At 32.8% G+C, this 24,680-nt stretch overlaps 2 protein-coding genes across 7 annotated transcripts; both read left to right on the top strand.

Annotated features, from left to right (window-relative positions):
• The first annotated feature begins 11,574 nt into the window (after window positions 1-11,574).
• On the top strand, window positions 11,575-19,388 carry LOC129322865 (alpha-mannosidase). Of its 2 annotated transcripts, none has more exons than XM_054969308.1 (29): window positions 11,575-11,990; window positions 12,082-12,165; window positions 12,277-12,365; window positions 12,485-12,659; window positions 12,835-12,954; window positions 13,040-13,123; window positions 13,213-13,284; window positions 13,376-13,489; window positions 13,592-13,692; window positions 13,778-13,871; window positions 13,970-14,137; window positions 14,221-14,310; window positions 14,419-14,484; window positions 14,564-14,620; window positions 15,764-15,983; window positions 16,234-16,370; window positions 16,712-16,777; window positions 16,853-16,912; window positions 17,129-17,200; window positions 17,314-17,361; window positions 17,436-17,555; window positions 17,650-17,715; window positions 17,853-17,965; window positions 18,088-18,148; window positions 18,290-18,400; window positions 18,487-18,582; window positions 18,668-18,715; window positions 18,878-18,946; window positions 19,056-19,388. In XM_054969308.1, exons 1-29 carry the CDS (start codon window positions 11,766-11,768, stop codon window positions 19,242-19,244), a joined length of 3,015 nt encoding a protein of 1,004 aa, XP_054825283.1. In that variant the 5' UTR covers window positions 11,575-11,765; the 3' UTR covers window positions 19,245-19,388. The 2 variants fall into 2 exon arrangements, with proteins under 2 accessions (XP_054825283.1, XP_054825282.1); XM_054969307.1 differs by having other exon boundaries at window positions 11,578-11,990; window positions 18,064-18,148.
• Window positions 19,389-20,214: 826 nt separating this feature from the next.
• Window positions 20,215-24,397, top strand: LOC129322885 (protein EARLY-RESPONSIVE TO DEHYDRATION 7, chloroplastic-like). Of its 5 annotated transcripts, XM_054969334.1 has the most exons (5): window positions 20,249-21,390; window positions 22,113-22,279; window positions 22,982-23,066; window positions 23,216-23,328; window positions 23,558-23,697. In XM_054969334.1, the coding sequence occupies exons 1-4, from the start codon at window positions 20,402-20,404 to the stop codon at window positions 23,298-23,300; spliced, it is 1,326 nt and encodes a 441-aa protein (XP_054825309.1). In that variant the 5' UTR covers window positions 20,249-20,401; the 3' UTR covers window positions 23,301-23,328; window positions 23,558-23,697. The 5 variants fall into 5 exon arrangements, 3 of the variants coding, with proteins under 3 accessions (XP_054825309.1, XP_054825310.1, XP_054825308.1); XM_054969333.1 differs by lacking the exon at window positions 23,216-23,328 and having other exon boundaries at window positions 20,265-21,390; window positions 23,558-24,397; XR_008596301.1 differs by lacking the exons at window positions 22,113-22,279; window positions 23,558-23,697 and having other exon boundaries at window positions 20,215-21,390.
• The last annotated feature ends 283 nt before the right edge of the window (window positions 24,398-24,680 follow it).

Raw genomic sequence — 24,680 nt, 5'->3', positions numbered from 1 at the left:
AAGTGAATTTTTTCACAGTTTAGTAGGGGTATTTTCTAGTTATAAAATACTTTTTTCTGATTCAAAATATAAGATATTTTTAACGATAATTTAAATACTAATAAAATTCAGTTATATCCTTGTTTTCAGTTAAAAATATTACAAATTTTTTTTTACCTTTTTCCCTCACATATCAATAATAAATTAAATGAGAGAAATAATATTTTTTTAATGAAGTATAATGACATGAGAAAATGTGTTTTTTCTTATCGACTAATAAAATTTTAGCTGTCAGTAAAAAAATGTAATAAATGCTGCACAATAAATTAAATTAATAAATATAAAAATAAAATTCAAAACCTATCAGGTGTCTTGTACTCCGAAGGGAGTGAGAACTGAGAACACAACCCTCCATGAAATGTGTGAATTTTGTAGTCATGGAAAGACGATCGACAACCAGTTCCATAATTCCACGTTTAAGTAACCAACAGGTGCCTTGAATAATCAGTTAATCACTGCTGTCACTGACACCAAAAAAATCCACTTTCCAGATGCAACAAAGCAAAGCCAGGCTGAACCGTTTTATTGTACTAAAGTTTTAAGAAATTTAAAAATATAAAAAACTCGTTTTAATTTTATTTCTAAATTATTTTTATTAACATCACCAATATCTATCAATATAATAAAAATATGAGAAATAAAAGTAAGTGAAATTTTAAATATAATCCTTGAGTAAAACATAAAAAATAAATAAATAATATAATATTTTTTTTATCTTTTTCACTCTTATTTTTTAAGGATAGTTTAAAAATTTTAATTTAATATAAAATAATCCCATCAACTAATGACTTATAAAGTAAATCAAATTATGTTTTTAGAAAGTGACTAATATACATGATAGAAGCAGTAAGTCACATTGGTTCTTAATTGATTTTATGATTATATTGAAAAAGATTTAAATACTCCTAATGTATATAAAAATTTGCCACTTATCTTCTCAAATTTGCAATTCCATTTTTCTTAATCTACACCTTAGTTTATCAATTTTCTCTACAAATGTAATATTTTAATATTAAATTTTGAAATTATGTACAACTTATTTTCTCATATTTACAACTCTATCTACTCAAATTTGTAACTTCTTATCCTGATTTTATTTTATTTTATTTAAAGAGAGGAGGAACAAAAAAAATATTTTTAGTACACAAAAAAAAAATATTTGGAGATAGAAAGCCAACAGATCAGGAGAGGAAAAGTTTTACTACAAAATCAATAATTTTCAAAGAAAACTTCCAAGCGACTATCCCTCCAACAAAACAAAACACATAAGAGGAGACTAGCAAAGTCAACTTGTCTTCATGTTACTCACATATATAGCAGGATTGGAGTTCTTCACAGGTAGGTCATGGGAGATGGCTTTCTAGAAGGAGGACCCAATTATCCCTTGTTAATCAACCAATTTGAGCAATTTGAGCCATGAGATCGATGAGAGAATACTTCAGGGCGTGAACTCTTGGGTTTTCTACTAGTGACTTGCAACTTCCCACCTACGCCGACCTCGGCTCCTCCTCCTCCTCTCTCTTCTTCTCTTTGAACAATGGAGAGATAAATCGAACCCCCTTTGATAATGATTCTGGAAATCAGTGACTTGGGTGGGAAAAAGAAGAATGTTAAAATTAATGTTCAGATCATGACCTCACCGCTCATGTGTTCATAAACAAAATCAAGATAAGGAGTTGAAAATATGAGAAAATAAGTTATAAATAATTTCAAAATTCAATGTTAAAATACTGCATTTCTAAATGAAATTGGGAAACTAAATTGTAAATTAAGGAAATTGGAGTTGCAAATTTGGGAAGATAAGGGGCAAATTTCTGTATTCGTTAGGGGTATTTGAGTCTTTTTCAATGTAATCATAGGATCAACTAAGGACTCATGGGACTTACTTTGCATTTTTGAATTCCCCAGGACTTTATTCGAATAAAATGGTTCTTCTCGACTTGATTGTTATTCTTATTTTTTTAGAGCAAAAACAAAACTTATATACTCAAGTATATATTTTTAATATACTTTTCTCTAATGTATTATTGCTAACTGGATGTTTTTCCCGGCTCCATCACTTCTTGACAGTTTTTTACCGTTGGCTTTCAAAAAGGGAAAGAAAATAAATAAACCTAATTTCTTGTCTCAATTAACGCTAAAAGTTTTTGACCCTCACCTAATGAACCCCTGTTGCTGCTGCAACTTTTCCACGAAACCATTATTCACCTTCCATCGTCTGAGGATCACAAGAATTGTTTGGGGTAAAAGGGAATTGACAAGTGGTGAGTGAGGAGCCAGGAGGAGCAACACTTAATGGGCTGCAACATTTATGTTGTATGAGCAGAGCATGGGAGAGAACGAATCTGATGTTAGAGTTTTTGACTTTTTGTGTGAGTGTCAAGACGATTCAAAATGATTATAGTAAGATGAAGGTGGAGAATGAAGATGAGTGTGACAGTGTGCCAATCCGCGAGTGAGGTTTTAAGGGAGGGGGAGTTCAGTTTTGAAGGGGGAGAGAGAGAGAGAGAGAGAGAGAGAGAGAGAGTGAAGAGGTTGAGGAAAGTTTGACAAGAAAATTTGACGATTCAAAAACTTGCAGCGTTAGTTGAGAACAGAAATTGAGTTTATTTACTTTCTTTCCATTTTTGATAGCCAGCAGTGGGAAACTCTATCAAGAAGAGTTAAGTAGGGTGCTGGAAAAAAACATCCAGGTAGCAACAATACATTGGAAAAAAGTATATTGAGGACATAAGTTTAAACACCTAAGTTTTACCTTTTTTTTTATTTCACCACACTCTTCAACTTTATTTATAAATCACTTCTAACTTATTTAATAAAAATTACAAAAAATATTAAATTTTATTTATAAATTTCTACTTATCCTTCAATAAAAGCAAAAAAATGTTTTTAATAATTTTTTTAACATTTCATAAAAATATAAACATAAAATTGAGTATAGAAAATAATAAAATATCTTATAAATAAAATTAAAATTAATATTCTCTACGTACCCTCTGAATTGGACCACACGAATAAAACAAAGCCCCCATCCTTTTCACCGCTCTCTCTCTCTGCCACTTGCATCCCTTCTCTCTCTTCAAATCATTGTGTCATGTTAATATTAATATGTTCTACTCCACACGGGTGGAACTGCAAATACACATAATCTCATTCACTCTCATCAAGACTTGGCGTTGCTACTCTGCAAAGCTGCTCCTCCATGGCTCCACTGCACTCAAGGAAAAGATTTGGACAGTCCGACAATTTAGATTTAATATTTTATTTTTATTTTTAGTTTATATTTATTAAAATAAAATATTTATAAAAATTATAAAAAATTTAATAAATCTTATTATCAATTTGGGTGGTCTGGATTTTTATTACCAGAATAAAAATGTATAGAAAATTTAATATTGAATCTTCACTATCAAAAATTTTTAGATGGTCAATTTATAAAAATTATAGAAAAATTAATATTAGAGTGGACTATTCATATTAAATCAGTATTATTCAAATTAGTGATAAGCATATTTATTTATTAAAATTTTTATAAATTTTTAGTTTGGTAATACAAATCTAGATAATTTAAATTGGTAATCAGATTTATTAAATTTTATTTTTTTATATTTTTATAAATATTTTATTTTAATAAATATAAAATAAATTAAAAATTGAAACATTAAATCTGGATCATCCTGATTAATCTCCATATCTCCTCCCTGGCTGTAGTAGAGCTGCGAAGGAGCAAAGCCAAGTCTATAACATCCTAAATTTTTATCCCTTTAGTTAATTAAGTTAATAATATTTTAAGAGAGTTTAAGAGTATTTAAATACATCTGGACATGATTGTTATAATCAATCAAGGCTTAGAAGAAGATAAAAAAATGAACTGCCTTTGTAATCAAATATTTTCAAAGGAAAATGATACTATTTTTAAATAATTCTTTTATTAGAAAGTAGATATCTCAAACTTTTTATAGAGTCCTAATTTATAATTTTTGAAGATGTGTGAAATTAATTATGAATTTTTAAGTTGGGCCAGTGAATCCATACCGTTGGCCATGACTAATGGACAAATTTTTCGTGATGGATGACATGTTTTAGAAAATTTAAATTTCACGAATCAAGTAGCAAATGGAAGAAAGAAATGAAAAGAGGAATGAAGAGAAAAACTCAAGGCTTTGCTAGCTCATACTTTAGATGAGATTTTTGAAAGGTTTTACGCTTCAATCCTCAAGGTAAATATCTTTTGTCATTTTCCTCCCTTTATACACCAATTTGAAGTTAGGTTTTATGTGGGAGGTGATGATTTTAAGAGTTGTAAGGGTTGGGTTCAAACTTATTGGTTCTAATGGGACTAATGAGAGTTATTTTAATCTTCTAAATTTAGTTTTGATGATTTTATAGGGTTATGTAAATGGGTTTATTGGTTTGAAGAAATATAAAAGAGAAGGTAGTAAATGGGAGTGATTTAAAGGTATGAACTAGTATTAATTTGATTGGTAGAGAGTTGGTTTATTATCATAGCCTATGGGTTATGCTTTTATGATAAGATGAATCATTTATAAGGGCTTTATATGAGTGGGATTATGACTGAGAGTAATCGACGATGTTTAGAATTATAATAGTGTAAAATAAGCAAATAAAAGCTAGAAATGAGTTTGGTTGTGATAGATTATCACAATGGAGAGTTTGAGATAGTAAATTAATTAGAGAAAGTGTGATTTTGAGATTAGAAGTTGTGGAACCAAATCAATATTGATGATTCTTTGTTGGAATACTGTAGACTAATGTTGTTGAGTATTGATTGAGCTTGGAGCAAGCTTGAGAAAAACAAGTTGTTGAGGGATAACCTTTGTTAACCTAAAGATTTGAGTTAATCAGAAGAATTTATTTTGTATTTTTGCTTGTTAAAATAATTATAGGTATTTGTGAACTTTGAAATTATGTTTTATATATCTCCATGAATGTATATGGTCTTGGTTTTGAAAATATGCAAGTGTGGCTTAGTGTGTTGAAATGACAAATGGTTGATAATAAGCATTTGAGCTCCTTGAAATTTTGTAAAGAACTTGATGATCATGAGCATGCTAATACGGTGAAATGCTACATATTGATGATAGGAGTTTGCCTTAGTGAAGAATTGTGATTTGTGTCTGGTGGATGTGCCTAAGTTATGTTGACACTCAATTAAACTAAGATTAATTTAATACAATATAGGCGAACCTTAGGTTATTTTTTCTATGAAGCAATTTAGGGGTTAATCTTAAGTTAATTCTAGGTATTTAAAAAATAATAAAAAAATATAAAACTAAATGCTAGATTTTTACACTAAAATGCAAATGAGAAATGCAATTGATGTCACTAAAACTACCTAAATGGATGCTAATGCTAAAGTCTAACAAATAAATTCTATTATGCAATGCATGAGTTCTAAATTATGATTTGGGGGCTTTGTTTTAAGAAAAAAATGAAATGAAAGCTAGAAAAATTAATTAAATGACAAAAAGAATTAATTAACCAAAAATTTAAAAAAGTTAATTCAATTTTGGTAATGGGGATAATTTAAGACTTCACATGAAGTTAATTTTCCTAGCCCAATTCAATCAGGGAGACCAAAGGCAAATGAAAGGAAAGTGAAATTAATAAATTTAATTACTTAATTAAAGCAAATAGAACTCATAAGCACAAAATTTGACACTTAATCCATTAGAGAACTCATAATGAACCAAATGTTATAACTTAGAATTAGGCAAATTAAATTCATTAAAACTAGCGACAATCAATTCAAAATAAATTTGAAAAATATATTTAAATTATATAATTATACAATCAGACAAATTATCAACTTAATTGAACAATCAAGAGGTAAAAGAAAAAAAATCTAAATTTGCAACAAACACCACAAATGGTGCAAGCATGTATATGTTCATTCAAATTGGGTTTATCGCATGGATATTTGGTATGAAACTTCTCCTTTGATTACTTTAAAAAGTTGAGATTGAGAGTCGAAAATTTATATATGTTGTTTGGGGATGAGTGTGGTTTAGGGGTTGTATTTTTACTTTTAGCACTTGCTGTGTATTTTGAACACCGTGGATGAAACATCCATCATTCATATACTAGATTTATTTAGTATTAAATATTATTATTATCCAAAATTCAAATTTTTAAAACCTTTACTATGGTAAAAAAATGTATACCATAATAATAAAGACTGAAAGACATTTTTTCAAATACTATTCTAGTAATAAAAAGGCTTATTATGGTAAAAAAGATAGAATCAGTAATTTAGAAACATTACCATGATAGCAAAGAGTTTACTATACTAATTAAGAGACAAAATAATTGTTTAAAGAATATGTCACCATAGAAAATAACTTTTCTCTAATTAAAATATTTCACAAACATCAGCTATCATAATAGAAAAGAATCTACTATAATAAGAAAAGAGTTTCATAAGTTAGCTAAAAAAGAAGTACTAAAATGAGATCTTATTCAACAAGTCTTAAAAAAAAGATATAAAACCTTAAAAAAAGTAAAATAGTGGATAATAGTTCCCAACAACTTTAAAATAAAAAAATTTTAAATCTTAAATAATAACTGTATTTTCCAAATAATCAAATAATAATATCTTTGGACCATAATGGGTAGATAGAAGTCTCATGATCAATACAATAGCATAAATAATCTCAAATAAAATGTCCAAACTACAAGAGGCAAACATAAATCTCATGGCTAACATATGCAAAATAATTTAAATTTAAAGGCCTACGTGCTTATAATAAAAAAAGATATCCTAAGTTGGCATTTTATATATTACTTCGATAAAAAAAAAAGAGGCCACATAAGCCAAGGGTGTTAACATACACCCAATTACTCCCCTTCCTGATGCTTTTTCGGCTAGACCCTTTTCTATAAAAACAAAACCATAGGAAATGAGATGCGATAGTCCTAAAATAAAGCATGCAAAGTAATTAAATATGTGGATTGTTAAGTGGGAACAAAATACATTTTAAAACAGATATATATAAGATTGCAAATATGACATAACAACTTCTTATTTGTTCCAAACACCATGCTCGGTACTTTAATTCACCCAACCAAAAATAAACTAGTATAGGCTATACACATGCTACCCATTGGGCATAATGGGGGCATACTATATGATAAGATTTATCTAACACATGACTCTTAACCATACATAAGCATGTTATGCACTTAATAACAGTTCCAATACACATAAATATATAACACATTAAAACTCATGCTTTCTATTATACTTTTTACTCCCAACACTTTCTTATAAACAATTAATATCCCACTTGGAAATACATATTCTTAACAAAATAAAGCTTAATCTAACACATGGGTTCTGAACACATATATTATATAAATCAAAATTCACATAATTAATAACAAGACACATAATATAGCATCAAGAAGTGGTTACCTCTACTTTTTGATAGAAAGGTTCCATGAACACAAAAGTGATCACTTATGGTGTCCACAACACAATTTACATAATACAATTATGCTAATCTACAGTAACACATATTAATTATAACTAATTACAACACCTAACACTAATCTCATACTAATCCTAGGGTTAGATTAGTTAATCTTATTAATCTAAGCAACGAATCAATGGTCCAACTATTAAAAATAACAAGTTAGATGTTACAAACCTGCTGATTAAATTTCAATCCAATATAATTGTTAACGAATTCATAAACACCAATTTACCAAGACTGCCCTGTAAAGATATGAAAATAGCCTTTTCTTCTCTCTTGAATGGCTACAGCTCAATGTTAAATATAGCCTCTTTCTCATGATCTAATCTAATTTCTCTATGTTTTACTTAGTGAGACATATAATGAGCTTTGATATTAGGCCTTTCTTTACATATGAAGGGAGCCCAACTCATTTACCTTGATTTTCCACAAAACACAATTTAATTCTCAATTAAACTTAATAATTTTTTTAATTAAATTCCTAAATAAAACTAGAATACTATACTAAATGTGTTTAAGTGTGAAAATGTGGTGAATGGGGTTCTGGGTGTCTAGCGTAGTAACTAGAAATAATTTGGATATAAAATTGATGCCATTAGCTAGTTCATTAGATTATTTTTTTCATGAAAACTTAGATCATTTTATTCGAACATTGGATGGAGATGTTTAGCCCTCAATTCTACTTGTCAACAATCTTGCTATTAAGGTTTTGTGTGGGGCATGCATGCTTCACTATAGAGGATGGCCTTTATGATGTTTGCTATAGCGAACATATCTGGGTTGTGGTGAATGAGTCTGTTTTGTGAAAATGATATTTTTAAACCCAATTTTTATTGGTTCTCAAATTATATTGATATCTCATGCTTCTAGTTGCTTATGAACTATGATAAGCAGTTATTTAATGAATGTTTTAATTTAGAAAATGAATTTATAAACATGGGATCTCAAATTTTTACTTTGTCCTTTTAAAAGGTGTCACATGTATACTTTTCTGTCATAGTATCTTTTAACAATTGGTTTGACTCTTTATATTATGGTAGAGTTTATAAATTTTCATTTCAATTTTGAAGCTAAATCTTTTTATGATACAAATCAAGGGACGAGTCAAAATTCAATATTAGCCCTTGATCTGTTGCAGAGCATTTAAAGATCATTGACCAAATCCAAAGCTAAGAGGATGAAGAAACCATAAATTCATTAATTAGAGATGTTCTAAATGATCAAGAAGTACTGAAGCAATTAGAGTTCTAAAAAAATCAAAGAAATGCTTTTAGCATATTAGGTTTAACTCAAGATACTTAGGTCTATGGGTCTAATTAGTTTAGTTATTATTTTCTTAAATTTAAAAAATTAGTTTATCTTATTTTATTTTAAATTTAAGTTTAGAAAAATTAGTTTATTTTGTTTTAATTCAAATAAGAATAAAATATATCCATTTGGAATCCTAAATTAACCAGAATTACATCATTTAAGTTTTTAGAAGTCTATTTAAATAGTTAAGCCATTTGTATTTTAAAGACTTGATTTGAATGTATGAAATAAATTTTTTCAATTATGAGGCTATTTCAATTAGTGTTGTTTTTCATGAAATAACATATCGTGAGATTTTAAATTATTGTGAACTATCGTCCGGTTGCCTTGTATCATATTAGCGATAGTGAACTTTTAACTTAAGTCTTTTTTTTTCCTACTATGGCTAGCTATTTTTAGCTACAGTTGAGTACTCTCTAGTATGGTTAGATAATTGGGATTGGTTACTTTCTAATTATCGTGATAGAGTTCAGTAATTGTAGTTAAGTCTATGGTTAAGTAAGGTGACATAACGAAGTCCCTCTCGTAAAGTCTCATTTGCATCCCACACCTTACATCCTCTCTCACAAATTCAATTAACTTCGTGGTTATTAGAAGAATGATAATTACTCACATCTAGCTATAATATGGGGCATATTTTTAGAAGCATTATTTAATCTAAAATAGAGGGCATTAAGTAATTTTTATAATTATTTTTTCAACTATACTCCTACTTCATCTATTACTCTCTTTGAAAAATGATGTATTAAAATTTTAATTGTCATTATCAAGACACTTATATAGAATATTTAATGACGGTATAATTGAAAAGATGTAACTTTTTTAAAAAAGTTAAGATATCAACTATCAACTAACATTTTTTGAGAACTATAAATTTGTTACTAATACCTTATATTGTACTCCCTCAATCTTAAATTATAAATCACTTTTAGGCAAAATTTTATATACCAATAAAACTCATTAAATACACTTTACAACCTTACTTTTTTAAGATAAAAATATAAACTTTTAAAAATATTCTTCATTTAATACTCCATTGATAAAAAATATTAAAGAGAGAGAATATATGGGAAGGATAATATTAAAAAAGTATCATTAATGAAACCTTATTTTTATCAAAGTGTTTTATATTTTAGAATTTTAAATATTCTCTAGAAATATCTTATAATTTGTGATGGAGGAAGTAATATATAGGGAGTATATGCTTTTTCTGGATCACAATATAATGTATTGATGAAACTTTAATCTCTTATAATATTTTGTGTCTATTCAATTATACTCTTATAAAATATCTCATATAAGTGCATTCATAATGATAATTTAAATTCTAATGCATCATTTTTCAAAAATAGTAAAAAATGAAATATGTGTATAGTTAAAAAATAATTATAAAAATTATTTAATATCATATATTTTGGACCAAACAATATTTCTATAAAATACCATATATTGCGATCTTAAGAGAGTATTTAAATTTAAATTTGTTAAGACATACGCAACTTTTTTAATTTTACTATTCTTTATAATTAATATCGTAATTAATTGATTCATAAGAATTTAAAGCACTTAAAAACAATTTATTGTAATTATCTATAACGGCACTCAATTCTCATAAATATAACTAGTCCCTTGATGAATAAATAGGAGATAAATTTTTTAAAAAATTAACTACTTCAACTTCACCTTATATCCAAGACAAAAAAAAAAAAAGGAGTTTCTGAAAGTTTGTCCTATAATTAAGATATGAGAGAGTACTCCTTAAATTTAAATTTACCCATTTAGTTATTGGTTTTTTAGGATAAACTTTTTGTTTCATGTTAAAAGTATTTTTAAAATTTTAAAGTAATATTTAGTAAGAATTTTCCTGTTTTATTTGTATTTAAGCTAATAATTTAAATATTTTTTTTGAAGCAGATTTAAATATTTTATTTAGTATAGTCAAACACCTACACATATTTCAAGGCAATCAAAGGATGAGTAAATTTGATACAATGTATACCATATTTTTATATATTTATTAATTTATTAATTATTAATTTGTTGGTGTGAGTATCTGTTAGCGTTTCCTAAATCTGAATGTACACTTTAATTTTAGTGTATTTTGGGACTTAACTCACTCCAACTTTGTCTCCTGAATCTGAATGTACACTTTAATCTTAGTATATTTTAGGACCCAACTTACCCCAACTTTTTGTATGAAAAAATAAAATGAATAATTCTCATAATCAAGCCTTTTGGGTTACACCTAAGGTTTACTTAAAAAAAAAAAGTTACACCTAGTCATCTAAATTTCAGGCTTTTTCAGTGAATTTCTCTGTATAAGAAAGAAGTGAATGTCCAACGTGAGCCACTTGAATAAATTCTATATTTTTTCCCTTCCAACTCTTCAACCAGTCTTCTCTCATGATTACGATTTGGGATTCCGCTTCCTTATTCTCTATGATGTGCCATCCTAGGAGAGAAATAAAAAAAAAAAAATTATAATTCACACTATTCATATTTATTGAGAAAAAAATCATCATTCACCCTTGTCAACACCTCATATCATGCATAAATAAACGGATGTCAGTCCGGCTGTCCGGAAGCAAGACATCGACGCTTGGAAGTTAGCGCGCGGAATCAAAGTCGCCCGTTCCAAGTCCAACCAAAGAACAGAAAAGACAGTTTTAAGTTCATTGAACCCTCCACCTCCAATTGAGTGGGGCTTCATTGTAATTGTATTATGCGGAAATGGTCCCTCTCTCGTTCCACCTAGCCTGGCAATTGTAGGCGGAACCCAAAGTCCTTCCTCATCTCTTCTCATTTGTCAAGCTCTATCCAACTCTTGTCCTGGCCTTCTCTTTCCCCCCACGCACAAATTAAACAGAGTATCACAAACCCGGAGACACTTGAGACTGGTCCTTGAGGGGTGCCTTAGACATGGGAGGGAAAGCTGCCTCATTAACTTCACTCTCTCTCGCCGTTTTTCTCCTCTTGCTCTCTTTCTATGGCTTTGTAGCCTGTGCCAACTACATCAAGTACAATACCGGGGCCGGAGTCGTGGAAGGCAAACTGAATGTTCATTTGGTGGCACATACCCATGACGATGTTGGGTGGCTCAAAACTATTGATCAGTACTACGTTGGATCAAATAATAGTCTTCAGGCTAGAATTTAATCTCGCTGATTTGCCTCGGTCTTTCGTCTTTAAAAGTTTTCAATTTTCTTCATTCTGAAAGTCCATGCTTGTTTTCTAGGGGGCATGTGTTGAGAATGTGCTGGACTCGCTTGTGGTATCTCTTCAGCGGGATCCTAATAGGAAGTTCGTGTACGCCGAGATGGTAAAAATCCGCGACTTTCATTCCAAGAGCATTGGATGCCTGAGAGTCAACTCAAATTCATTCAATCTGCAAATTATTTTGATCTAATTTAAATTCTTCAATAAATGACAGGCCTTCTTCCATCGGTGGTGGGTGGAACAAAGTCCAGAAACGCAAGAACAAGTGAGAAAACTAGTAGATGCTGGTCAACTGGAATTCGTGTAAGTGAGCCGTTCGTTTCTTAGACTTGTCAACTGCTTTTTGTTCTTCGTCTTGCTGTTTCTCTGTTTGAGAAAAATCACCATCTATCAGACTATCATGTAAATTTTTGTGTCGGCAGAAATGGAGGATGGTGCATGCACGACGAAGCCACGTGTCACTACATAGACATGATTGACCAAACCACACTGGGGCATCGCTTTATCAAGCAAGAATTCAATAAGACTCCTCGCGCTGGCTGGCAGATTGATCCATTCGGGCACTCTGCAGTTCAAGCTTACCTACTTGGTGCCGAGGTGGGCCTTTCGGTTGTGGTCACTTTTATTAGCGTTCCCCAAAATTACATATTTACGCATTCAACGCAAACTCTTTTCCCCCCTCTTTTAAATTAATTATACCGTAACCCTGGACATTAGAGAATCTGGATTCGCATTCTAGTTGTGTGATTATAGGCTTTTTATGCTTCTGCAGCTAGGATTCGACTCTGTACATTTTGCTAGGATTGATTATCAGGACAGAGCTGTTCGCAAAAATAATAAAGCTCTTGAAGTTGTTTGGCGTGGGTCCAAGACATTTGGTTCTTCAGCTCAGGCATGGATGGCACTTCTGCTTAAAATGACTGACAGCATCGGTTTAATTGATTTCATTCCTTTTCCCCATTTTTGGGATTTTGCAGATTTTTGCCAATGCCTTTCCTGTTCATTATGGTCCGCCAAGTGGTTTTGGCTTTGAAGTCAGCAGTAACTACGTCCCCGTACAGGTTCTACCACTTAACACTAAAAGAAGTTTAATCTCGAAAAATTTGTGGAGTACATGGCCCATTTCTCACTATGCACAAATAAATTACAGGACGATCCTCTTCTATTTGATTACAATGTTGAACAGCGAGTCAATGATTTCATTAATGCTGCTATCAGCCAAGTAGGCTCTTTAACTTGGAGGTTTTTCTGAATAATGTGTGCATTTTTCTCCTCAAAACTTTTAAGCACTCAATTTATGTTCTCTATCACAGGCAAACGTGACAAGGACAAACCATATCATGTGGACAATGGGTGATGATTTTCAATACCAATATGCAGAGAATTGGTTCAAGCAAATGGACAAGTTAATTCACTATGTTAATAAGGTAAGAATTGAACTATTGATGGCTGTGTATGATCAGGGAATAAGCAAATGAGATGAATGCAGTAGTTCAAATACATGTCTTATGTGCGCTTAATCTTGTCAGGATGGCAGAGTGAATGCCTTGTATTCTACTCCATCTCTCTACACCAATGCAAAAAATGCTGTAAAGCAGTCATGGCCACTGAAAACTGATGATTACTTCCCGTAAGAATATGTTAAAGTTTTACTATTTATGAACTAGTTTGTGTGGGGTCAACTGCTTATTCACAAGCCTGCGGATTTCTGACAGTTATGCCGATAGACCAAATGCTTATTGGACAGGCTTTTTCATCAGCCGCCCAGCCTTGAAGCGATATGTTAGGGCACTAAGTGGATACTATTTGGTATATTATCATCATCGCTCTAATTTGTTACTTAGGTGATACTGCTTTGAGGTGGATTTTGTACTTATGATCGAGAATTTTCAAATATTGATATATAGGCATCCAGACAACTTGAATTTTTGGCGGGACAGAAGCCTACAACAGACCACACTTTTGGCCTCGGAGATGCTCTAGGGATTGCACAACACCATGACGCTGTCACCGGAACTGCCAAACAACATACTACAAATGACTATGCCAAACGACTGGCTATCGGAGCCACTAAGGTAAGGAGCTGGAGCTTTTCCACAGTTGATTTTTTGTAATTTGTTTTGTCCTTGAACTTATTCTTTTGTTTGTATTCTTCTAGGCTGAAGCTCTTGTCAGTTCTTCTTTGGCTTGTCTTGCTAGTAAAAAACCAGGGACAGAATGTTCATCACCTGCATTTACATTTTCCCAGGTAATGTTTTTCAATAAATGATTCTGCCTTTATATCCCAGGTAATATAATCCGTAGTTCTCAAGCTGTCTTGCTTATTTGTTTTAATATTTTTATTTGATTTTGACAGTGTCAATTACTCAATATCAGTTACTGCCCAATAACAGAAGAAAATATTCCCCAAGCAAAGAGTTTGGTAATATTTTCATAATTTCTTCTAATTTCATGAATTTTTCCTCAAATCTTATGTGTCATATATTTATAATATCTTCCAGGTAGTAGTGGTATATAACCCACTTGGATGGAATCGTACTGACATTATCAAAATTCCAGTGAGTATTCATCTCTTGCCCCTCACATCATAAAGTTGACTCTAGTTTCACATAAAACTTTTAATGGTGTGTTTGGATTAATAAAGATTTGAATTTGAATTTGAACTAAATCCCTCATTTGGATACATAAAAAATTTTGAATGTGGATTTGAATGAAGGATACATAAAAATTTTTGAATGTGGATTTGAATGAAAGATACAGAAAAATTTATGAAGTTGGATTTGGTTCAAATCAAAATCTATTTCAAGTTATATTTTTTTGTATTTTTCTCTACATCCTAGTCATTTGAAATTCTAATCACTCGAAACATCTTATTCTCTTTACATTTTTACTATTGATAGTTCTATAATTCTTGTATCTTTTCTCATCTTTGGTCGATTAAAAAATAGAAATAAATATTTTTTTATTTTCATTTCGAATCTCAATTCATCTCTCTTCTTCATTTGAAATTTTTTAAACTACCCAAACAAATGATTTTAAATATATGGATTTGAAATGTGAGATTTGAAATGCAAGATTTCTAATTTAAAATTCAAATCCAAATTCATTAATCCAAACACTACCTAAGTGTCTTTATTTAGAGTAATCTTATATTTTAGGGACTGTTACATATTGCCATTTACTTTTTTAATTTTTTAGCTTGTCTGAGTTGTCTCTTGGTAATAAACTCAGATGGTATTTTTAGGAGCCGTAAATTGATTACCACAGAGTCACCTAATGAAAAACTGCTTTAGAATCCTTGTGATTGACATAAACCTTAAACTATCACTATAAATTTAAGATCCCAAGAATTTTTAAGCCTACGAAATATCATTAACCTTGCTACCTCATGATGCATTAGGTCATTTGTCATATGCTAAGTTGGATAAATTAGAGAGGTTTTCATTCCTTCTTGTCTGTCAAGGATGAATGCTAGGACGCAAGCCAATTTTTAAGTTTCTTGTTATTTTTAGTAATGAATGCATAGAATAGCTTTTGTTATGGATTGAAGCAGTTATCCTCAATATATTGCGCTGACTCACTTTAAGCTGACCAGGCATTATGGGGGGTATTTTTCTTTTCTTTTTTTTTTTTTGGGAAAAGCGCTGTTACATTCTTTGTATAATATCTGTTCATATCTGATGGTCACAATTTTACAATAGGTTAATGATGCAAACCTTGTTGTCAAAGATTCATCAGGGAATAATCTTGCAACACAATTAGTGGAGATCGATAATGTAACGCTGAATTTAAGAAAATTGTATGTGAATGCTTATTTGGGATTGTCACCAAAAGAAGCCCCGAAATTCTGGCTTCTTTTTCAGGCATCTGTGCCTCCAATTGGGTGGAGTACATACTTCATTTCTAAGGTTCCAGGAAAAGGTGAAGTTCTGACTTTCTCTTTTTTTCTCCTTTAGGCTCGTTAACTGATTAGTGAATAATTTTTATTATTATGATGGTAAAAAAAAAAAAAACTTACATTAATATTTGGATTTTCTTATAATTTGGCTAAGCAAGAGAATTGCACTAATTATGTGAAACCACAGTGGAACATAGAGACTACCTCCTTCCTTTTATTGTTATTTTTTTATTTTAATATTTGATATGCTTTTTTGGTTCTTAAATATATTAGGTGGAAGAAGAAACGGCCTTCTCTCATCTGGCAGTAGCCTCACAAGAGAAAACATTGAAATTGGACCAGGAAATTTGAAGTTGTCCTTTTCTTCAACCTCGGGACAACTCAAACGGATGTATAATTCGAGAACTGGAGTGAGTAATTTTGCATCTTCATCTGACATAGAGGAATGCCGACAGTTTTTGTTGAGTGAACTATTACTTGCAATAAATTGATAAACTACATGCTACGGTGACATGCATGCAATTATCTTCACCAATAAAAGTTCTATTTATTCGTAAAAAGTACATATTAGTAATGACTATCTTTTGATGAATTCTCATTTTTAATTCTTAACATAGTCGGACATTGCGATGCATCGGCCAGTCTAAGGGAAACTATGCTGCTGATATGAGTTTAGCTCGACGTTCTTTACATTGAGATATTTTTTAGGTAGTGTAATGGAGAATATTTCATGATTTGCAAATTTTATTAGGTTGATGTACCAGTACAACAAAGCTATCTGTGGTATGGTTCTAGCACTGGTGACGATGATGGTCAGGTGTGTGGTGTCTCTTCAAAAGCAGAAGCACTGATTGAATTTTTCAACCTCATTGGCGTGTTTTCTCATGTGTAGGCATCTGGTGCATACATATTCCGACCTAATGGTGCCCCTCCAACAATTGTTTCAAGATCAGTAAGTTTTTCTTTTCCAACGGGTCAACACAACCAATATTTCAATGTATTAAGGTATTTGTCATTACTTGTGAATATAAGATGACGCAAGAAATGAGGTTAAATAGCTTGACAAGTTAGTCATATTTTCTATATCTCTTCCCCCTCCATGAGTTTTTTAAATTTCTCACAAAATATCTACTATCGTTGATGAATTTTGACTTAATTTAAAATACAGGTACCTACTAAGGTTATCCGTGGACCAGTAGTACATGAGGTTCACCAGCAGTTTAATCCCTGGATTTATCAGGTCAACATCTTATACGATATTTTGTGGTTTTCACTTATTTGTAGACTTTTCTTATGGATTTTTTTTTAGGCAAAAACCGTGGCCAATGTCTCTTATGGATTATTTATCTGTAGGTTACCCGGCTTTACAAAGATAAAGAGCATGCTGAAATTGAATTCACTGTAAGTTAAGGACGGCCTACTCTGGAGTTCTTTTAATCACAAGTCAGCTTCTGATACAATTTTAATTTTTGAAGATTGGTCCAATCCCTACCGATGATCAAGTTGGAAAGGAGGTGATCACACGCTTAACAGCAAACATGGTCACAAACAAGGAGTTTTATACTGATTCTAACGGAAGAGATTTTCTGAAACGGGTAACTCTAATGTACACTAACGATCCTGAAGAATGTTGAACTGTAAAGGCAAACGTGCAATGCTCACTGGTGACTTGTTCTGCTGTTAATGCAGGTTCGTGATTTCCGGGAAGATTGGCCCCTTCAAGTTACTCAACCTATAGCAGGAAACTATTATCCAGTAAAATTTTAACCCCATTAATTTCATTTGGAACTCAAGGCAAAGAAAAGAGTTTCTAGCAGAGGGAATGAGCTAAGAAAATATATATATATATATTTTGCTGGTCATAATCAAACTCAAACTTTCTCCATTTCCAGCTTAATCTTGGAATTTATATCAAGGACAAGAAAACTGAATTATCAGTCTTAGTTGATCGTGCCACGGGTGGAGCCAGTATCCAAGATGGTGAGGTGGAACTCATGCTTCACAGGTACAATATTAGCCTAAATTATACTTTCCCAGTATAGTTCCAGTTTCCAGACTATATTATCTCCCCTAAATGTTGACTGTTGCCTTTTACTACTCAAGGCGGATTCTCTTTGATGATGGTAGGGGAGTAGGTGAAGCGCTCGATGAACAAGTTTGCATGAAAAACAGATGCGAAGGACTAACTGTATGACATCGTGGATGATTACTTGTATTTTGATGCATCTTAAGTCTTAATTAGCACAACTGCTACCGTTAGGAAGGTGGCCACCATTAGATAATGATTAATCTACTGACTCATAGCATGTCACTCTAAATTATGTATCAGGTCAGGGGAAATTACTATATGAGCATCCACCAGCTTGGAACGGGTGCCCGTTGGCGCCGTACAACTGGCCAGGAGATTTACTCCCCGTTTTTACTGGCTTTTGCTCAAGATGTATGGCCTCACTGTCACTGTAACATCTTCATATATATTTAATTTCAGTGTCATATCGCAACTGCTAAAATATTTCCCTTTATCAGACATTGGAAAATTGGGAGTCCGCGTATTTGACAAAAGGAACAGTGGTGGATCCAAACTATAACTTGCCTCAAAATGTTGCATTGATAACCCTTCAGGTAGGCCAATCAGTAGCACAGAACATGTATAAGACTTGACATATACTTTCTCTCTCCGTCAATCTCATGCCCATAAGTTTTGCAGGAGTTGGACGATGGATCGGTTCTTCTTCGATTGGCACATTTATACGAGGTAAAAATTAGCTATGATCACTCATACTTCAGATGAACCATGCTCGTTCCAAGCTTTGAATCACTACATATTTTGATGCAATAGTCGTCGCTTTTCCCAGTTATTTTAGCAGTATCCTGCATCTCATGGATGTTTTTATGATATTTTTCTCAATGAGGTCAGCCGAGTGAAGATGCTGAGTATTCAAGCCTGAGCAAAGTTGAACTGAAGAAGCTGTTTGCCAACAAAAATGTAACGCTTCTGTGGTTTCTGTGACGAGCATTAGTCTGCGCAAGTTTAGTCAATTCTTGTGAAGATGTTGTGAGTATTAATTGTGGGTAATTCGTGTTGTCTTTGGCAGATAAAGGAGTTGAAGGAAGTGAGCTTATCGGCGAATCAAGAGAAGTGGGAGATGAAGAAGCTGAGTTGGGAGGTTGAGGGGGACAACGGCCTAGAGCCTCAGGCCGTAAAGGGTAGCCCTGTGAACATGTCTGATTTTATTGTGGAGCTTGGTCCCATGGAAATACGCACTTTCTTGTTAAAGTTTTAACAACTCCATATGATTCAAGATTATAGGACCTATATGTTTGTATCTGTTAGACTTTAGCTTGCATCCCAATTCACAACAACGTGGGCTCCTTGTAACAGTCTTGTTCACCCTACATATGAAAAAAAAAGTCTGATATTGTTCTCATTTATTTTGTATTTTTGGTTTTCAGGTTATGATTAACTAGGTCTATCAACTATGGTTTTACTCCTATCCACTATGTATTTGTTGTGGAAGAGGTCAAGGCTAGTTTTAAAATTTAAAAATGATATGCTTGTTGGTTGGGTATTCATGAATATTTTTATAAACAAATTCAAACGTATACTTCATCATGTATGCCATTATAAAAATTAACGAAACATTGATAATTAACTAAAATTGTAAATTTGAACTTTCAACAATTTCTTTTCTCAATTTGATGTAAATAAATAAGATGTGTGATCAATAATACTATCTTTACTCTTACTAAAAAAAAGTGCTTATCTTCATTTGTATGGTAGAACAATCTCTCAACTCTTGTAATTTTTTTCCTCAAAAAAGCATTATTTTGCTGAAAGTTTTGTGCAATCTTTGTTAGATCTCATGAATATATTTGGCCAAAATGCTATTCCCTTTATTAAAAAATGTAAAGTATTTTTTGAAGAATTAAATATTAAAAAATATAAAGTATTTTTAGTATTTTGAGGTGTAATAATTATCTTTTTTTTAAAACTATCTCTGTTAATAATGACTTTATATTTATTATAAGGTGTTTAATAGAAGTAAATATGAAAAAAATAGGGTTAGTTTGAAAATAGATAATTACTTTATTGAGAGGTGAGATTTAATTAAAAATATCTTATATTTTTTAAGGGTAGAAATATATTTATACACCCATCTATATTGAAGATAGAGTTTATATAAAGAAAAAATAAAATTAAAGAATTTAATTTTATGTGTTTATATATGTATAGTTGTTTCATACCGGTATGCGCGCGGGAAGCTTTTCAAGGCGGTTATAAACAACTCTTCAGAACGGTGATCAGCACGACGTTGCCACGTGTCGTTTCATGATTTGCCCATTTCATCCCGACACAGGGCTCTCTCTTTGTGATTTGATTTTCTTCCTCTCCGCTTCCAAATTTCCAATCTGAGCTTGCAAGTCACTTTCATCAACGCCAATGGCTTCTACGAAGCCTTTTGAAGGTACAAGGTCAATGTACCCAGAGGTAATCGAGTCGAAACCTGAGGCATCGGCACCTTCACTTCCAAATCCTAACCCTAATTCTTCGCCACCCTCCTCTTCGTCCAATCTCTATCCCTCAATTGACCCTAGCGATTTCGCCCAAAACCTAATTCCTTATGACTATACTCCCGGCGCGCCTTCTGCCCCTCCGTTGCCTCATGAAGACGACCTCTCTGCCCCTCCATTGGTTCACGACGAAGAGGCGTTCCCGGCTTCCGGAGATGTTCTTCTCAAGATTCCCGGTGTTGTTCTGAACCTCATTGATCAGCAATACAGCGTCATGCTCGCTTCTGGAGATTTTACGGTCATCCGTCTCTGCCAGGGTGGAAGCGCTGTCGCTGTTCTCGCCCGCGTTGCCAATAAGATTCAGTGGTCTTTGGCTAAGGAAACGGCTGCGGTTAAAGTCGACGACTCGCATTATTTCTTCTCGTTCTTCTTTCCCGATCAGTGTGACGAGGGAGAGGTCCGTAAAGGGGATGTTACTAGCTATGTGTTGAGCTATGGGTTGACGATCGCGTCCAAGGGGCAGGAGGCTCTGTTGAAGGAGTTGGATGCACTTCTGAAGAGTTATAGTAACTTCTCTGTGCATGAGGTGTCTGAGAATGCGAAGAAGAAGGGAGAGGCTTTGGATACCTCAGTGGCCAAGGAAATGTCTCCTGCAGATTTGAGTTCAGGGGAGAAGAAGGAATTGATGGAGGGGACTTGCGCTGCATATTGGACCACAATAGCTCCAAATGTGGACGACTATAGTGGAGCAGCTGCAAGATTGATTGCACAGGGATCTGGTCACCTAATTAAGGGCATACTTTGGTGTGGCGATGTGACGGCGGAGAGGTTGAAAGTGGGAAATGAGGTTTTGAAGACGAAGATGGCTCCAGGTGAAAATACAGAAGTTAGTCCTGAAACATTAAAGCGGATTAAAAGGTATGCGTAATGTTGTTTGGTTCTTGAGCATTTTTAGTCACAAATACTTAAATTGAATGATTTGCTTAAACACATTATCTTCTTGGAACAAAGCAAGTAGCAATTTATTCTTATAATTCTTTTTTTCCCTAAATATTTTAATTCGACGTTCAAACATGTTTCCGAAGCAAAGACATTCAAAATTCTAATAATCAAAATGGAGATTTGACTACAGCTGTTTGGTGGTTTGGTGGTTATATAAAATGTGAAAATAAGAATGGAGTGGATCGAGGAAAGAGAAACTTCACTAAACTTATCTTTGAGGGTCCCAAATGTTCATCTGGCCTTATCCTCTTTTTCACTTGTGGTGGGACATTCTTTTGGCTAAGGAGCATGTATGCTATTTATTGGGACTAAAGTCTGAGATCTATAGTTAATATTATGATGGATTTGGAATTGCTTACTGAAATATGGAACTGAAGTTTTTATCCTTCTGTATTTTATATGGCCATTTTATTAGGGAGTTAATTACTTTGGGACTTTTCTACATCCTGCTGCGGAGTACATTTAATAACCCATTAATTAGTTAAGAAAGTTAGAGTTTGCTGCTTTAGGTTTGATGGAGTTTTTTTTTCTTTTTCTTTTTTTTTTGAGCAAAGGAGTTTTTTTTCATTTTGGTATGGTTGGATCGATTTGCCCATTTACCTTCTGACATTTTCCCCTTCGGCTTGATATTTTTTAAGGGTTAAGGCTGTAACTAAAATGACAGAAAAAGTGGCTAGTGGGCTTCTCTCTGGGGTCGTGAAAGTCTCTGGACTATTTGCTAGTTCTATGGCAAAGACAAAAACAGGAAAGAAAATAATCAAGCTTATACCCGAAGAAGTTTTACTTGCATCCTTAGATGGATTTGGTATGTCAGCTATTTTATTCCCCGGTTTTAGTGTGTTCATATAACATTAGTTACTGAATTGTGAGTTCTCAGAGTTAGACAAGCATCTACCAATAAAGAAAGAAGGGATAACCCTCTATAAAATTCAAGGAATATTAGATAACCCTCTATATTGCAAATTCTTCTGCAGTAAATTTTATTTTCAGGTGAGTGTAAAAAACACGCATTCATTTAAAAAGGCATAAGACATAATTATGCAGGAGTATTAGGTCATTTTATACTTAGCAATGAAGCTACTTATGAAAATGAGCATAAATTCCACCTGTCGGTATGGAAAATAAAAAGAAAACATGAGTCATTATTTTTAGTTGTGAACAGCAATCTGAATATATTCATACCAAAAGAAAAATCTAAATATGTCATGGTGGACAGCTTTTATGATGTTCTAATTAGTTTTATTTTTTAAAAAGAAAAAAGAGACTAGAAAGATCCTCCGCGGGCAATAGGGACTAATTGAGTTTATGAACATAAAAGTTTGATGGCAAGGCTAAGCAGTAAATCCAAGAACTTTAAGAACATGCTCTCGGTGAAATTGCAATTTAAAATAAGTAAGAAGTAAAAAAACATGGATAGAATTCATGGAACTTTAGTTTAGTTTGACTTCATTTCTATCTATGAAGAGTTTGGATTCTAAACTTGACATCATGTTTCTCTTGTAAATAGCCAAGGTGTGTGATGCGGTTGAGGTATCTGGAAAACATGTCATGTCAACAACGTCTACCGTGACAACTGACCTTGTGAATCACAGGTGAGGTTCCATTGATGCCATCCCTCAAACATCCCCCCTGGAAAAAAAAAAAAAAAAAAACGCACCCACACACAAAATGTTGGTGACTTTTGTGGGGACTTGGTTCTCCAGTAACTTTACCTCTAATACGTAAAATACCTTGGCATCAGGTTCAAGGAATTCAAGGTAACATTAGAATTTCAAGCGTTTGCATCCTACATTAAACGCATGTATAGTGTGCCAAGTAAAACCTAGCAAAGAAGCAAGTGAAGGTTGAATTGGGGTAAGTAGTGGCAATTGATTTTGCTTTTGCCTTCCTCGTTTGATGCTCTTGGCATCCAAATAATTCGACTCCTTTTACATTAATATCATAAAATTAAATTATACTTTCCTAGATTTAAGTTCGGTTTACAAGGATCACTTTGTGAATTTAAGCATGCATAGCGGGGACTATTGTGCCATCATGCTTTCCTATATGTTGACTGTAAGTCGGATGAATGTGTGTCATGCAGATATGGAGAAGAAGCTGCAAAGGCAACGAATGAAGGGCTTGACGCTGCTGGTCATGCCGTGGGGGCCGCATGGGCTGTTTTGAAGATTCGGCAGGCATTTACTCCGAAGGGTTTTCTTAGGCCTGTTATGGCTAAATCTGCTGCTGAAGCTGCGGCAGCTGAATTAAAAGAAAAGGAAAAAAAGAAAAAAAATGAATTGCAGAAAAAAAAGTGAAAGTCCAAGCGACTTCTTGCAGGAGAAAAATAGTTTTGTTTTATTACTATTACTATTATTATTATTATTTTAAAAGGTGGGGGGAGGGATTGGGGAGGAAGCTATAAAATAATGCCAGCAGCCACGGACACCCTGAAATTGCCAGAGTGATCATCATTCTCCTCGTAGGATCAAAGCTAAAGATCATCCACACCAAGAGCTAGCGATGGTGACCTTAGGGCCTCGTTAGGTTAAAATACCAAGGATATAAAGTACGTGCACTGAGATTAAAAAAATTACTAAGCTTGTTCGCCGTGTGCCCTTTAACCGTTAGTCTCTGGCCATCACCGTCTCAGATATGTGTCTCTCGTGGTGGACCCAGTGGCTATTGAAGTGTTGTTTATATATGATTGATTCTCAGCTGCAGAATCTGGGATACGTCGTCCTCATGCCACCCTTAGCGGGTGCAGATGTTTAATAATCCCCCCTTTTTTCTCGGTCGCAAGGAGCCATTATTGGAGCATTTATCTTCTGATGGTGATGTTCCCCTTTCGTTTGTACCGCAAGCCCTACAACTTCAATTGCTATTAACTTTTTAAAATTTAAAGTCTTATCTGCGAATCGAATACTGCTGGTGTTAAAACTTAGTCTGTCCTCGTTGTATACTATGTATATCGATCTTTAGCCCAACCCTTTTTTATATTACTCACAAACTATTGGCTATGCTAAATTGGGGGGTTTTTGTTTTTTTTTTAAAGAATTTTAATTAAAAACCATGGAAGAGAGATATTTACTCTGGGTCTAAAAAAAATTTGAAAATTCTCTATAAGATTTCTTGACTCAATTGAAATAAAATGAGTAGTTGAAAAGATTAAAATGTCCTTCTATAAAATTAACAAATACTTAATTACTACTTAACTTTATTTGTTA

This window comes from Prosopis cineraria, unplaced genomic scaffold (assembly GCF_029017545.1).
Source record: "Prosopis cineraria cultivar Desert tree isolate PC_DT_omini unplaced genomic scaffold, ASM2901754v1 PC10, whole genome shotgun sequence".
NCBI classification, from domain to species: domain Eukaryota; kingdom Viridiplantae; phylum Streptophyta; class Magnoliopsida; order Fabales; family Fabaceae; genus Prosopis; species Prosopis cineraria.
This window is presented reverse-complemented; position numbering and strand designations above follow the sequence as displayed.

Excerpts from the sequence above, each read along its gene's own strand:
- LOC129322865 (XM_054969307.1), top strand. The coding sequence starts at position 11,766 with ATGGGAGGGAAAGCTGCCTCATTAACTTCACTCTCTCTCGCCGTTTTT. Across the intron at positions 13,872-13,969 it reads CACTAAGTGGATACTATTTG|GCATCCAGACAACTTGAATT; the intron begins GTATATTATCAT and ends ATTGATATATAG. Across the intron at positions 18,947-19,055 it reads AGCTGTTTGCCAACAAAAAT|ATAAAGGAGTTGAAGGAAGT; the intron begins GTAACGCTTCTG and ends TGTCTTTGGCAG.
- LOC129322885 (XM_054969333.1), top strand. The coding sequence starts at position 20,402 with ATGGCTTCTACGAAGCCTTTTGAAGGTACAAGGTCAATGTACCCAGAG. Across the intron at positions 21,391-22,112 it reads ACATTAAAGCGGATTAAAAG|GGTTAAGGCTGTAACTAAAA; the intron begins GTATGCGTAATG and ends ATATTTTTTAAG. Across the intron at positions 23,067-23,557 it reads ACTGACCTTGTGAATCACAG|ATATGGAGAAGAAGCTGCAA; the intron begins GTGAGGTTCCAT and ends TGTGTCATGCAG.